This window comes from Catharus ustulatus, chromosome 36, assembly GCF_009819885.2.
Source record: "Catharus ustulatus isolate bCatUst1 chromosome 36, bCatUst1.pri.v2, whole genome shotgun sequence".
Taxonomy (NCBI): Eukaryota; Metazoa; Chordata; class Aves; order Passeriformes; family Turdidae; genus Catharus; species Catharus ustulatus.
In genome coordinates, this window is record NC_046256.1 from 1,459,241 (window position 1) to 1,475,005 (window position 15,765).

At 41.8% G+C, this 15,765-nt stretch overlaps 1 protein-coding gene across 1 annotated transcript; it reads right to left on the reverse strand.

Annotated features, from left to right (window-relative positions):
* Positions 1 to 1,646: 1,646 nt before the first annotated feature.
* On the reverse strand, positions 1,647 to 13,237 carry LOC117009792 (SH3 domain-binding protein 5-like). Its single transcript, XM_033084124.1, has 7 exons — positions 13,151 to 13,237; positions 10,609 to 10,671; positions 8,537 to 8,665; positions 5,141 to 5,302; positions 4,147 to 4,320; positions 2,477 to 2,951; positions 1,647 to 2,305 (listed from the first exon to the last, which is right to left on the reverse strand). The coding sequence occupies exons 1-7, from the start codon at positions 13,235 to 13,237 to the stop codon at positions 1,701 to 1,703; spliced, it is 1,695 nt and encodes a 564-aa protein (XP_032940015.1). The 3' UTR covers positions 1,647 to 1,700.
* Between the last annotated feature and the right edge of the window lie 2,528 nt (positions 13,238 to 15,765).

The window sequence follows — 15,765 nt, forward strand, 5'->3', positions numbered from 1 at the left end:
CAAATTCCAGGGATTTATTCCCAAAAAATCCCAAATTCCAAAAATTTAGCCCCAAATTCCTGGGATTTAAACTCAAAAAAGGAAATTTTGGGATTTTTTGGGGAAGTTTTGGGGATTTTTTAAGGGAAATTTTTAGGGGTTTTTAGGGATTTTTAAAGGGAATTTTTTATGGATTTTTTGGGATTTTTTAGGGAATTTTTGGGATTTCGTGGGGATTTTTTTAGGGAATTTTTGGGATTTTTTTGGGAATTTTTCAGTGAATTTTGGGGATTTTTTTAGGGAATTTTTGGGATTTCATGGGGATTTTTTAAGGATTTTTTTTGGATTTTTTAAGGGATTTAAAAAAATTTTTTAGGGAACTTTCTTGGGGATTTTGTGGAATTTTTGGGGGAATTTTGGGGATTTTTAAAGGGAATTTTTGGGATTATTTTAGGAAATTTTTGGGATTTTTTTAGGGAATCTTTGGGATCTCATGGGGAATTTTAAAGGGAATTTTTGGGATTTTTTAGGGATTTTTAAGGGATTTTTAAAGGAATTTTTTGGATTTTTTAGGGAACTTTTGGGATATTTTAGGGAATTTTATGGGGTTTTCTTAGGGATTTTTTAGGGAAATTTTGGGATTTCTTTGGGATTTTTTTGGGGAATTTTTGGGATTTTTAAGGTAATTTTTAAAGGGAATTTTTGGGATTTTGTAAGGAATTTAATGGGATTTTTAGGGAATTTCTAAAGGGAATTTTTGGGATTTCTTAAGGATTTTTTAGGGAATTTTATGGGATTTTTAAAGGCAATTTTTGGGATTATTTTAGGGAATTTTTTGGGATTTTTTAGGGAATTTTTGGGATTTCCTTGGGATTCTCCAGGATTTTTTGGGAGTTCCTTGGGATTTTTCGGATTTCCCTGGGATTTTTCTTTTTTCAAAATTTTTTGGGATTTCCCTGGGATTTTTAGGATATTTCAGAATTTCCTAGAGATTCTATTTTTTTATTATTTTTTAGCATTCTCCAGAATTTTTTGGAACTTTTTGGGATTTTTCCGAATTTCCTTTTTAAATTTTTTCCTGCCATTTCCCCATGACTTTTCCACCCTCCCCCAAAAAATTTCCAACATTCCCCCAACCTTAAAATCCCAAAAAATCCCAAAAAATACCCCAAAAAATAAAAAAAATCCCCAACAATTAAAAAAAAAATCCAAAAAAATCCCCAAAAAATCCCCCAAAAATAAAAAAAATCCCCAAAAAACCAAAAAAAAATCCCAAAAAATCCCCAAAAAATCCCGAAAAAATTTCAAAAATCAGAGACTGATGCTCCGGTGATGCTGAAAATTCCGCCCCCGTTTTTCCCAAAAAATCCCCAAATAAATCCAAAAAAAATCCCAAAAAAATCTCAAAAAAAAATCCCAAAAAAATCTCAAAAAAATAAAAAAGCCCAAAAAAATCCCCCAAAACCCCCAAAAATTCCCAAAAATCCCCAAAAAAATCCCAAAAAATCCCAAAAAACCCCAAAAAAATCCCAAAAAATCCCCAAAAAAATCCCCCAAAAAATTCCAAAAAATTCCCAAAAAATCCCCAAAAATCCCCCAAAAATCCAAAAAAATCCCAAAAAAATCCCCAAATAAATCCAAAAAAATCCCAAAAAATCCCAAAAAAAATCCCCAAAAAAATCCCAAAAAATCCAAAAAAATCCCCCAAAAAATTTCAAAAATCAGAGGCTGACGCTCCGGTGATGCCGAAAACTCCGGCCCCGTTTTTCCCTCTCCTCTCCCAACTCCTCGCTGTGCAGACTCAACGCGTCGGCGATTCCCGAAATCCCCGGAATCGCCGCCAAATGTTCCACGGAATCGAATTTCTGCAGATCCGAGGCGATGGTTTGGAGGCTCAGAACCGACAGAGAATCCCCGGAATCGGAAATTCCCGACGGAACGGCGGAATCGTCGCCGGAAAATCCGGGAACAGCGGCGTCGGAAATTCCGCGGATTTGGTCGGAAATTCCGAGATTTTTGGCGATGGCGTCGTTGATTCCGGGAATTCCACGGATTTTGTCAGGAATTCCATGGATTTCACCACGAATTTCACTGGGAATTCCATGGATTTCACCAAGAATTTTGCCAGGAATTCTGCTGACATCAGCAGAAATTCCGCGGATTTCGCCGGGAATTCCGTCGATTTCGTCGGGATTTTGGCGGATCTCGCCGGGAATTGCACGGATTTCATCATGAATTTCAGGAATTCCAGGAATTTCACCAGGAATTTTGCCAGGAATTCTGCTGATTTCAGCAGAAATTCCATGGATTTGCCCAGGAATTCCACCAGAAATTCTGCTGACATCAGCAGAAATTCCATGGATTTCACCGGGAATTTTGCCAGGAATTCCACGGATTTCACCGGGAATTTTACTGATTTCTCCTGAAATTCCAGAAATTCCATGGATTTCACCAGGAATACCAGGAGTTTCACCAGGAATTTTGCCAGGAATTCCACGGATTTCACCAGGAATTTTACCAGAAATTCTGCTGACATCAGCAGAAATTCCACAGTTTTCCCCACGAATTTTACCAGGAATTTCTCCAGGAATTCCCATTTCTCCAGGAATTTTGCCAGGAATTTCTCCCTGAATTCCCATTTCTCCAGGAATTTCCATTTCCCCAGGAATTCCAGAATTTTTTCCGATTTCTGCCGGAATTTTCCCGCTGATCTCATCGGGAATTTTCGCGTATTCTCCTGGAATTTTTCCGTTTTCTCCCGGAATTTTTCCCATTTCTCCCGGAATTTCGAGGTTCTGAGCACCCCCCTCAGCCCCCAGAGGATTTTCCCGTTGTTTTTTCCGGAGAATTCTCTGGAATCTTCGGGCGTGAATCTCTTCGCTGATCTGCTCCAGGTTCCGAAGGGCGACGGAATAACGGAGCTTGGCCTGGGCCACGGAGGATTCCAAGGAATTCACGCGGGATTTGTGCTCCTGGAAAAGGGGGAGGAGTCAGGAATGACCAGGAATTCCCAAAAAATAAAAAAATCACGGTGAAAATTGGTGAAAATTTGGGGAAAATCCAAAAAAATTTGGTGAAAATTGGGAAAAAATTGGGAAAAATTTGGTGAAAATTGGGAAAAAATCGGAAATATTTGGGGAAAATCGGAAAAAATTGGGAAAAATTTGGTGTGGGGAGGCTCCCAGTGCTCCCAGTTCCCCCAGTATCCACTTCAATCCCATTCCCAGTGCTCCCAGTTTCCTTCAATCCCATTCCCAGTGCTCCCAGTTCCCTTCAATCCCATTCCCAGCGCTCCCAGTTCCCTTCAATCCCATTCCCAGTGTTCCCAGTTCCCTTTAATCCCATTCCCAGTGCTCCCAGTTCCTTTTAATCCCATTCCCAGTGCTCCCAGTTCCCTTCAATCCCATTCCCAGTGCTCCCAGTTCACTTTAATCCCATTCCCAGTGCTCCCAGTTCCCTTCAATCCCATTCCCAGTGCTCCCAGTTCCCTTTAATCCCATTCCCAGTGCTCCCAGTTCACTTTAATCCCATTCCCAGTGCTCCCAGTTCCCTTCCATCCCATTCCCTGTGTTCCCAGTTCCCTTAAATCCCATTCCCAGTGCTCCCAGTTCCTTTCAATCCCATTCCCAGTGCTCCCAGTTCCCTTCAATCCCATTCCCAGTGCTCCAAACTGATCCCAGTCCCTCCCTAAAAAGAAGAATTTGGGACAGAAAAAAGGAAATTTGGGATTAAAAGGAGAACTGCAGGAACATGGCGGCGGCAGCAGGAGCGGAAGTCGCCTCAGAAGAAAAGGGAAATGGGCGGGGCTTGGACCGGAAGTGGGCGAGGGGGCTGATGGGAAATGGAGTCCGGGATAGGCCAGGGCATTCAATGGGATCCAAAGGGGGACATTTGGGATGGAAAAGGGAAATTTAGGATGGAAAAAGGAGAGTTTGGGATTATAAATGGGAAATTTTGGAGTTTTGGGTCCAAAAATGGAAAATTTTGGAGCAAAAATGGGAAATTTGGGCGAAAAAAAAAGTGGAAATTTTGTTCCAGGAAGGGAGAATTTGGGGCTCCCAGTTCTTTCCCAGTGCTCCCAGTTCCCCCAGTATCCAGTCCAATCCCATTCCCAGTGCTCCAAACTGATCCCAGTGCCCCTCCCAGTATTCCCAGTGCTCCCAGTACCTCCAGCCTCTGGTTGAACTGGGCCTTGAGCTCGAAGTAGGGCCGGCTGCGGGCGATGTCGCGCCGCAGGGATTTCTGCAGCCGCTGCACCTCGGCCTCGGCCTCCTGGCACAGCCTGGTCACCCTCTGGTGCTCCCTCTCGCTCCAGAGCCGCTCCTGCTCCGCCTCGTTCACCTGGAATAACAAAAATTCCCGAAATTCCCGAAATTTTGGGAGGATTCGCAAAAATCCGCGCGAAAATCGGGTGAAAATCGGGTGAGAAACGGGTCGGGAATGGGGGAAAATGAGACAAAAATGGGGTTGGGAATGGGGGAAATTCCAAAAAAAATTTAAAATTATTTAAAAATCCCAACAGAATTAAAAAAAAAAATTTAAAACATCCCCCCAAAAATTCCGCCCCCCCAAAAAAGAAAATGGCCCCAAAAAATCTCCCAAAAATTTCCAAAAAATTCTCAAAAAAATCCCAAAAAATCCCCAAAAAATCAAAAAAATCAAAAAAAATCCCCAAAAAATTTCCAAAAAATCCCCCCAAAATCCCCAGAGAATTCCCAAAAAATCCCCAAAAAAATCCCAATAAAATTTAAAAAAAATCCCCCAAAAAATCCAAAAAAATCCCCCAAAAAAATCCCAAAAAAATCCCCCAAAAATTAAAAAAATCCCCAAAAATTTAAAAATATCCCCAAAAATTCCCCCCAGAAATCCCAAAAAAATCCCAAAAAAATCCCAAAAAAATCCCAAAAAAATCCCCACAAATTTCAAAAAAATTACCAAAAAATTAAAAAAATCCAAAAAAAATCCAAAAAATCCCCAAAAAATCCCCCCAAAAATCCCCCAAAAAATCCCCCAAAAATTCCCAAAAATTCCCCAAAAATCCCCCAAAAATTCCCCAAAAAATAAAAAAAAAATCACAAAAAAATCACAAAAATCCCCAAAAAATCCTAAAAAAATCCCAAAAAAATCCCAAAAAATCCCAAAAAATCCCAAAATTCCTGACCTTCCTGGTGGCGTGGTTGAGCATCTCCTGCCAGGTGGGGTCCAGGCGGTTCTTGCCGGTGCCCATGCCCTGCTCTGCCACGAACACCATCTCCCGCGCCGCGTTGTGCATCCCCACCGCCCGCTCGTAGCGCAGCGCCGCCCGCTGCGTCTCCTGCTGCGCCTGGGATGAAAATTTGGGAGTTTTTTAATGGGGTTTTTGGGGGGATTTGGGATGAGATTGGTGGTTTGGGGTGGATGAGAAGGTTTGGGGTTGGTGGAGAAGGTTTGGGATGGGATTTGGGATGAGTTGGAGAAGGTTTGGGATTGATGCAGAAGGTTGAGGATGTGATCGGAGGTTTGGGATGGATGAGAAGGTTTGGGATTGGTTGGAGAAGGTTTGGGATGGATGAGAGGGTTTGGGATTGGTGAAGATTTGGGATGCGATTGGAAATTTGGGATGGAAGGAGGTTTGGGATTGATGGAGGAGGTTTGGGATTGGTTGAAGATGGTTTGGGATTGGTTGGAGATGGTTTGAGATGGGAGAAGGTTTGGGTTGGAAGGAGGTTTGCGATTGGTGGAAAAGGTCTGGGGTTGATGGGATGAGATTTGCAATGGGATTTGGGAGGGATTGGAGGTTTGGGATGGGATTTCAGAAGGTTTGGGATGGGATTTGGGATGGGTGGAGAAGGTTTGGGATAGGTGAAGATTTGGGGTTGGAGAAGGTTTGGGATTGGTGGGATGAGGTTTGGGGTTGGTGGAAAAGGTTTGGGACTGGTGGAGGTTTGGGATTGGTAGAGGTTTGGGATTGGTGGGATGGGGTTTGGAGAAGGTTTGGGATGGATGAGAAAGTTTGGGATTGGAGAAGGTTTGGGATGGGATTTGGGACTGGTTGGAGGGTTGGGATGGAATTTCAGAAGGTTTGGGATTGGTGGAATGAGATTTGGGATTGGTGAAGAAGGTTTGGGATTGGAGAAGGTTTGGGATAGGTGGAGAAGGTTTGGGATTGGAGAAGGTTTGGGATGGGTTGGAGATGGTTTAGGATTGGTGGGATGGGGTTTGGAGAAGGTTTGGGATTGGTGGAGAAGGTTTGGGATTGGTGAAGATTTGGGATGGGATTGGAGGTTTGGGATGGGTTGGAGAAAGTTTGGGATGATATTTCAGAAGGTTTGGGATTAATGGGATGGGGTTTGGGATGGGACTGGAGGTTTGGGATGGGTTGGAGAAAGTTTGGGGTTGGTGAAGATTTGGGATGGGATTTCAGAAGGTTTGGGATTGGAGGTTTGGGATTAGTGGGATGGGGTTTGGAGAAGGTTTGGGATTAGTGAAGATTTGGGATGGGATTGGAGAAGGTTTGGGATGGATGAGAAGGTTTGGGATGGGATTGGAGAAAGTTTGGAGTTGGTGGGACGAGGTTTGGGATTGGTGAAGATTTGGGATGGGTGGGACAAGGTTTGGGATGGGATTTCAGAAGGTTTGGGATTGATGGAGAAGATTTGGGATTGATGGCACTTGGAAAAGTGGGAGAAGGTTTGGGATGGGTTGGAGAAGGTTTGGGATTGGTGGAGAAGGTTTGGGATGGGTGGGATGAGATTTGGGGTTGGAGAAGGTTTGGGATGGGTTGGAGAAGATTTGGGATTGGTGGAGAAGGTTTGGGATGGGTTGGAGAACGTTTGGGATAGGATTTCAGAAGGTTTGGGGTTGGTGGGATGGGGTTTGGGATAGGTGGAGAAGGTTTGGAATGGATGAGAAGGTTTGAGATGGGATTTGGGATGGGTTGGAGAAGGTTTGGGATGGGTTGGAGATAGTTTAGGATTGGTGGGATGGGGTTTGGAGAAGTGGGAGAAGGTTTGGGATTGGTGAAGATTTGGCATAGGATTTCAGAAAGTTTGGGATGGGCTGGAGAAGGTTTGGGATTGGAGAAGGTTTGGGGTTGGTGGGATCAGGTTTGGGTTGGGTTGGAGAAGGTTTCTGATGGGATTTCAGAAGGTTTGGGATCGGTGGCATGAGGTTTGGGGAAGTGGGAGAAGGTTTGGGACGGGATGTGGGGTGAGATTGGAGGTTTGGGATGGATGAGAAGGTTTGGGATTAATGGAAAAAGTTTGGGATGGGATTTCAGAAGGTTTGGGGTTGGTAGAATGTGGTTTAGGATGAGAATTCCCAAATTCCCATTTTTCCCAAATTCCCCTTTTTTTCCCTCATTTTTTCCTCCTATTTTTCTCTTTTCCTCCCATTTTTTACCTGTTTTCCCCCATTTTTTTCCAATTTTCTCAAATATTTTTCTTACTATTTCCCCATTTTTTCCAAATTCCCCATTTTTCACCCCAAACCTCCTTGGCTCTCCTCCTGACCTCATAGTGGATGTGATTTGGGATGGAAATTCTCATTTTCCCTCATTTTTTCCCCATTTTTTTCTTCATTTTTCCCAATTTTTCCACCAATTTTCCCCATTTTTTTTTATTATTTCCCATTTTTCCCAAATTCCCATTTCCCCCAAATTTCCCATTCTTTCTATATTTTTTCTCACTTTTTTCCTCCTTTTTTCCTCTTTTTTTTTCCATTTTTTTCCTATTTTTTCCCCTTTTTTTGTCGTATTTTCCCCATTTTTCCACCAATTTTCCCCATTTTTTTTATTATTCCCCATTTTTTCCCAAAATCCCCATTTTTTGAATTTTCCCCATTTTCCCCAATTTTCCCATTTTTTCCTTTTTATTTTTTTCCCATTTTCCCCCATTTTTTCCTCATTCTTTGCATCTTTTCCCCTTTTTTCGTCGTATTTTCCCCATTTTTCCACCGATTTTCCCCATTTTTTTTATTTTTTTCCCCATTTTTTCCCAAATTCCCCATTTTTCACCCCAAATCTCCTTGGCTCTCCTCCTGACTTCATAGTGGATGAGATTTGGGATAGAAATTCCCACTTTTTCCCCATTTTTTGTCATTTTTTCCCCATTTTTCCACCGATTTTCCCCATTTTTAAAATTATTTCCCATTTTTCCCAAATTCCCATTTTTCCCAAATTCCCCATTTTTTCTATTTTATTTTCTCTTTTTTTTCCTCCTTTTTTCCTCTTTTTTTCCCATTTTTTTCCAATTTTTTCCCCATTTTTTCTTCATTTTTTCCCCATTTTTTGTCGTATTTCCCCCATTTTTCCACCGATTTTCCCCAATTTTTTTTTATTATTTCCCATTTTTCCCAAATTCCTATTTTCCCCAAATTCCCCATTTTCTCAATTTTTTTTTCTCATTTTCCCCCCATTTTTTTCCAATTTTTTTCTCATTTTCCCCCATTTTGCCTCATTTTTTTGCGCAATTTTTCCCCATTTTTCGTCATTTTTTCCCCATTTTTCCACCGATTTTCCCCATTTTTTTTTTAATTTTTTCCCCATTTTTTCCCAAATTCCCCATTTTTCACCCCAAACCTCCTTGGCTCTCCTCCTGGCCTCGTAGTAGGGCCGGGCTCTGTCGATGCAGGTCCCCAGCTGCGAGCCCTGCGAGTTCAATTTCCGCGCGGAATCCGAGAGGATGCGGCGATAGCGGCACCGGGCGGCCTGCAAACCAGTTTGAACTGTTTTGGGACTGGGAAACCAGTTTGGGACTGGTTTGGGATTGGGAAAGGACTGGGAAACCAGTTTGGGACTGGGAAACCAGTTTGGGACTGGTTCGGACTGGTTTGGGACTGGTTTGGGATTGAGAACCAGTTTGGGATTGGGAAACCAGTTTGGGACTGGGAAACCAGTTTGGGACTGGTTCGGACTGGTTTGGAACTGGGAGACCAGTTTGGGACTGGTTTGGGATTGGGAAAGGAGTGGGAAACCAGTTTGGACTGGTTTGGACTGGTTTGGGATTTGTTTGGGACTGGGAAACCAGTTTGGAATGGTTTGGACTGGTTTTGGACTGTGTTAGACTGGGAAACCAGTTAGGGATTGGGAAACCAGTTTAGAACTGGTTTGGACTGGTTCAGACTGGTTTGGGATTGGGAACCAGTTTGGGACTGGTTTGGGATTAGGAAAGGACTGGGAAACCAGTTTGGACTGGTTTGGACTGGTTTGGGATTGGTTTGGGACTGGGAAACCAGTTTGGGACTGGGAAACCAGTTTGGGACTGGTTCAGACTGGGAAACCAGTTTGGAACTGGTTTGGACTGGTTCAGACTGGTTTGGGATTGGTTTGGGACTGGTTTAGACTGGGAAACTGGTTTGAACTGGTTTGGGATTGGGAACCAGTTTGGGACTGGTTTGGGATTGGGAAACGACTGGGAAACCAGTTTGGGACTGGTTTGGGATTGGGAAAGGAGTGGGAAACCAGTTTGGACTGGTTTGAACTGGTTTGGGATTGGGAAACCAGTTTGGGACTGGTTCAGACTGGTTTGGGACTGGGAAACCAGTTTGGGACTGGCTTGGGACTGGGAAACCAGTTTGGGACTGGGAAACAAGTTTGGGACTGGTTTGGGATTGGGAAAGGACTGGGGAACCAGTTTGGGACTGGGAAACCAGTTTGGGACTGGTTCGGACTGGTTCAGACTGGTTCGGGACTGGTTTGGGACTGGTTTGGACTGGGAAACCAGTTTGAGACTGGGAAACAAGTTTGCGACTTGGGAACCAGTTCAGGACTAGTTTGGACTGGTTTGGGACTGGGAAACCAGTTTGGGACTGGTTGGGACTGGTTTGGGACTGGGAAACCAGTTTGGGACTGGTTGGGACTGGTTTGGACTGGGAAGGGAATGGGAACCATTTTGGGACTGGTTCAGACTGGTTTGGGACTGGTTTGGGACTGGTTTGGACTGGGAAACCAGTTTGTGATTGGGAAACCAGTTTGGGACTGGTTTGGACTGGTTTGGGACTGGTTTGGGATTGAGAACCAGTTTGGGACTGGGAAACCAGTTTGGGACTGGTTTGGACTGGTTTGGGATTGGTTTGGGATTGGTTTGGGACTGGGAAACCAGTTTGGGACTGGTTTGGACTGGTTTGGGATTGGTTTGGGACTGGGAAACCAGTTTGGGACTGGTTTGGACTGGTTTGGGACTGGGAAACCAGTTTGGGACTGGTTTGGGATTGGGAAAGGACTGGGAAACCAGTTTGGGACTGGTTTGGGATTGGGAAAGGACTGGGAAACCAGTTTGGGACTGGTTTGGACTGGTTTGGGATTGGGAAACCAGTTTGGGACTCCCAGTCCATCCCAGTTCCTCCCAGTCCATCCCAGTTTGCTCCCAGTCCCTCCCAGTCCATCCCAGCTCCCTCCCAGTCCATCCCAGTTTGATCCCAGTCCCTCCCAGTCCATCCCAGTCCCTCCCAGTCCCTCCCAGTTTGATCCCAGTCCCTCCCAGTCCCTCCCAGTCCATCCCAGTTCCCTCCCAGTCCCTCCCAGTCCCTCCCAGTTTGATCCCAGTCCCTCCCAGTCCCTCCCAGTCCATCCCAGTCCCTTCCAGTCCCTCCCAGTTTGATCCCAGTCCCTCCCAGTCCCTCCCAGTCCCTCCCAGTTTCCCCAGTTCTCACATCCAGCTCCAGCTCCCCTCTGTTGATTTCAGCGTTGGCCTCGTTCAGGTGCTCGAGCTCCTCCTGAAAATCCAAAAAAAATTCGGGGTCAAAAACCAAAAAAATTCCAAAAAATCCCCCAAAAAAAACCCAAAAAATCCCCTAAAAATAAAAAAATCTCAAAAAAATCCCAAAAGAGCTCAAAAAAATTCCCTAAAATTCCCAAAAAAATAAAAAAAAATTCCCAAAAAATCCCCAAAAAATAAAAAAATTCCCCAAAAAATCCCCCAAAAAATCTGAAGAAATTCACAAAAAAATCCCAAAGAATCCCAAAAAAATCCCAAAAAAATCCCCAAAAAATCTGAAAAAATTTCCAAAAAAATACACAAAAAATCCTCAAAAAATTCCCAAAAATCCCCTAAAAATAAATCTCAAAAAAATCCAAAAAAATTCCCTCAAAAAATCCCAAAAGATAAAAAAATTCCCAAAAAATTCCCAATAAATCCCAAAAAATTCCTAAAAAATCCCAAAAACTTCAAAAAAAATTCCCCAAAAAATCCCCTAATGAAACGCCCAAAAAAATAAAAAAAATCCCAGAAAAAAATTTTAAAATGCCCAAAAAAATTCCCAATAAATTTCAAAAAAATCCCAAAAAAATCCCCTAAAAATAAAAAAAATCTCAAAAAAATAAAAAAAAAATCCCAAAAAATCCCCCCAAAAATCTGAAAAAATTCCCCCCAAAATATCCCAAAAGATCAAAATAATTCCCAAAAAATTCCCAATAAATCCCAAAAAAATCCCTAAAAAATCCCAAAAAATCCCCGCAAAAATCCCAAAAAATCCCCCCAAAAATAAAAAAAATCCCAAAAAAAATCCCAAAAAATCCCCTAAAAATCCAAAAAAATTCCTAAAAAAATCCCCAAAAAATCTCAAGAAAATTCCCAAAACATCCCTAAAAAATCCCCCAAAAATTTAAAAAAAACCCCCCAAAAAATCCCAAAAAATCCCAAAAAAATTCAAAAAAAAACCCCGAAAAAAACCCCAAAAAATCCCAGAAAAATCTAAAAAAAATCCCAAAAATTCCCCCCCAAAATTTCCCCAAAAATCCCCAAATTTTTGGATTTCTCCCCAAAATCCCACCTGGATCCGGGGGTCCAGCTCTTCCTCCTCCTCCTCAAAAAAAATCCTCCAAAAAATGAAAAAAAAAATCCCAAAAAAATTCCCAAAAAAATCCCCCAAAAAATCCCCCAAAAACCCCCAAAAAATCCCAATAAATCAAAAAAAATCCCAAAAAAAATCTCAAAAAATCTCCCCAAAAATCCCAAAAAATCCCCCAAAAAATCCCCAAAAATCCCTAAAAATATCTGAAAAAGTTCCCAAAAAATCCTGAAAGATCCAAAAAAATCCCTAAAAAATCCTCCAAAAATTCCCAAAAAGTCCCCCAAAAAATCTCAAAAAATCCCCAAAAAATTCCATAAAAAACCCCCAAAAATTCAAAAAAAATCTGAAAAAATTCCCAAAAAATCCCCTAAAAATTAAAAAAATCCCCAAAATCCCCCCAAAAAAATCTGGAAAAAATCCCCAAAAAATCTCAAAAAATCCCCCAAAAATTCTCCAAAAAATCGCAAAAAAAACCCCCAAAAAATCCCAAAAAACTCCCAAAAAATTCCCAAAAATCCCCAAAAAACTCAAAAAAAATCCCAAAAAATTCCATAAAATAAAAAAAATCCCAAAAAAATTCCAAAAAAATCCCCAAAAAATTAAAAAAAAATTTAGAAATAACCTAAAAAAAATCCCAAAAAATCCCCAAAAAATCTCAAAAAATCCCCAAAAAATTCTCCAAAAAATCACAAAAAAACCCAAAAAAAATCCCAAAAAACCCCCAAAAATTCCCAAAAATCCCCAAAAAACTAAAAAAAAAAATCCCAAAAAATTCCATAAAATAAAAAAAAATCCCAAAAAAATTCCAAAAAAATCCCCCAAAAATTTAAAAAAAATTTAGAAATAATCGAAAAAAAAACCCAAAAAATCCCCAAAAAATCTCAAAAAATGCCCCCAAAATTCTCCAAAAAACCCCAAAAAAATCCAAAAAAATCTCAAAAAATCCCCTATAATTCCCCCAAAAAATTCCTCAAAAAAAAATCCCCAAAAATCCCCAAATTTTTGGATTTTCCCCAAAATCCCACCTGGATCCGGGGGTCCAGCTCTTCCTCCTCCTCCTCAAAAAAATCCTCCAAAAAATGAAAAAAAATTCCCAAAAAAAATCCCAAAAAAAATCCCCAAAAATCTGAAAAAATCCCTAAAAAAATCCCCAAAAAATTTTCAAAAAATCTGAAAAAATTCTGAAAAATAAAAAAAAATTTCCCAAAACATCCCTAAAAAAATCCCCAAAAAATTCTAAAAAAAACCCCAAAAAATCTCAAAAAATCCCCAAAAAATTCCAAAAAAACCCCGAAAAAAATCCCAAAAAATCCCAGAAAAATTAAAAAAAAATCCCAATAATTCCCCCCAAAAAATTCTCAAAAAATTCTCAAAATTTTTGGATTTCTCCCCAAATTCCCACCTGGATCCGGGGGTCCAGCTCTTCCTCCTCCTCCTCCTCCTCCTCCTGTTCCTTGGGGGGGTTTCCAGAATTTTCCCAATCCCCCATTTTGGGATCCCCCAAAATCCCAGGGCTCCATCCAAGGGCTCAGCTCATTTTTGGGGCAAATCTTCAAGAATTTGGGCAAATTCTTGGGGGAGGGCTGGAAAAGAAAAAAAAATTTAAATTTTTTATTTAAATTTTAAATTTTAAAATTTTTAAATGTTAAAATTTTTAAAATTTATTTTAAAATTTTTTTTAGCAAAATTTTTGGGGTTTTTTTTGAGTGTTTAAATTGGGGGAATTTCCTGAATTTCTAGGAATTCATAAATATTGTCTAAATTCCTTCAAATTCCCCCCAAAATTCCTGAAAATTCCTGAAAATTTTCCCAAAATTCCTGAAAATTTTCCCAAATTTTTTCCTCAAAATTCCCACAAAATTAAAAAAAATTGCCACAAAATTTTTTAAAAATTCCCAGATAAATCCCACATAAATCCCACAAAATTCCCAAATAAATCTCACATAAATCCCACAAAATGTCCACAAAAATCCCTACAATTTCCCACAAAAATCCCACATAAACCCCACAAAATTCCAAATAATTTCCCACATAAATTCCCACATAAATTCACAATATTAAAAAAAAATTCCACAAAATTCCCATATAAACCCCACATAAATCCCACAAAATTCCCACATAAATCCCACAAAATTCCCTAAAATTCCCACAAAATTCCCCAAAAAATTCTACAAAGTTTCCCACATAAATTCCCACATAAATCCCACAAAATTAAAAAAAAATTCCACAAAATTCAAATATAAACCCCACATAAATCCCACAAAATTCAAATATAAACCCCACATAAATCCCACAAAATTTCCACATAAAATCCCTAAAATTTCCCCCCAAGTTATCACATAAAATCCCACAAAATCCCCTGTAAGGCCCCCCAAAATCACCCCAACAATCACAAAATTCCACAAAATTTTCACATAAACCCCACAAAATTCCCACATAAATCCCCCCAAAATTCCCAAATAAATCCCCCATAAATCCCATAAAATTTCCACAAAATTTCCCACATAAATCCCACAAAAATCTCAAATAAATGCCACACAAATCCCACAAAAATCCCTAAAATTTCTCAAAAAATTCCCACATAAATCCCACAAAATTCCCACAAAATTAAAAAAAAAACCCCAAAATTCCCACACAAATTCCACATAAATCCCCTAAAATTTCCCCCAAAAATTCCCACATAAATCCCACATAAATCCCCCCAAAATTCCCACAAAATTTAAAAAAATTTCCCACAAAATTCCCACAAAATTAAAAAAAAAAAATATTCCCACAAAATTCCCACATAAATTTCCCACAAAATTCCCACATAAATCCCACAAAATTCCAAAGAAAATCCCACAAAATTCCCACACAAATCCCACAACATTTCCACATAAAATCCCTAAAATTTCCCCAAAATTCCCACATCAATCCCAGAAAATCCCCTCAAATCCCCCAAAACCACCCCCAGACCCCCAAAATCACCCCAATAATTTCAAAATTCCACAAAATTCCCACATAAACCCCACAAAATTCCCACATAAACCCCACGAAACTCCCTAAAATTCCCATAAAATTCCCACATAAACCCCTCAAAATCCCCCTCAAATCCCCCCAAATCCCCCTCAGACCCCCCCAAACCCCCCCACGGCCCCGACCCCACAAACCCCGCAGGGAATCAACTCCCCCCCACCCCCCAGATTCCCAAATTTTCCTCAGAATTCCCCAAAAATTCCCGAATTTGCCCCAAATTCCCGCCCCACCCCCCCCCGGGCCTGTGTTTACCCCCCGCTCCGCCACCGCTGAGGGCCCGCTCCCCCACCGGAAGCGGAAGTGCGCCTCAGCTGCGTCCTGCCGTACAACATGGCGGCGCCCTGTGCGCGTATTAAAACCCCGCGTTTCCGCCCTTCTCCCCATTCTCCGTTGGCTTAAAACGGTGGGGCGGGATGAATCGTGACGGCGAATCCGCCGTGCTCGGTTTGGCTGCGATTCGCTTTAAAATTTGTTTCAAAATAGCGCTAGGGATGGTGGCGGGGTGCCGGCATCTTGTTGAATGGGCCCGCCGCGCCTCAAGATGGCGGCGGCGGGCGGTGAACGCGCAGGAAGGTTGGAAGGAACCACAAAAAATATGAGGGAGAAAAGGACCTCAAGTCCTCCAGAGCTTCTTCAACCTTCTCAGAGGTTCCTAAATCCCCCCTTTTCTCATTTCACGCTTGGTTTCACCCTTAACTCCCGAGCCTCGCCGGAAGCGGAAGTTCCACCTACTTCCTCCTGCCGTACAACATGGCGGCTCCCTGCGCTCTACACCTCTCGGGTCTCCGCCACCTGCCCGGTTCCCGGGAGCTCAAAACCCTCCCGGTTATGAAATCCGTGACGGCGAAGTCGCCGCTCTCCGGTTGGGCCCGGTTCGGTTTGAAACGCGGCGAGAAACAGCACCGGAAGTGGATCCATGGGTGCCGCCATCTTGCGTTACGGCACAGCCGCGCCTCAAGATGGCGGCGGGGGCGTGGCCGCCATTTTGAATTTCTTTGATTT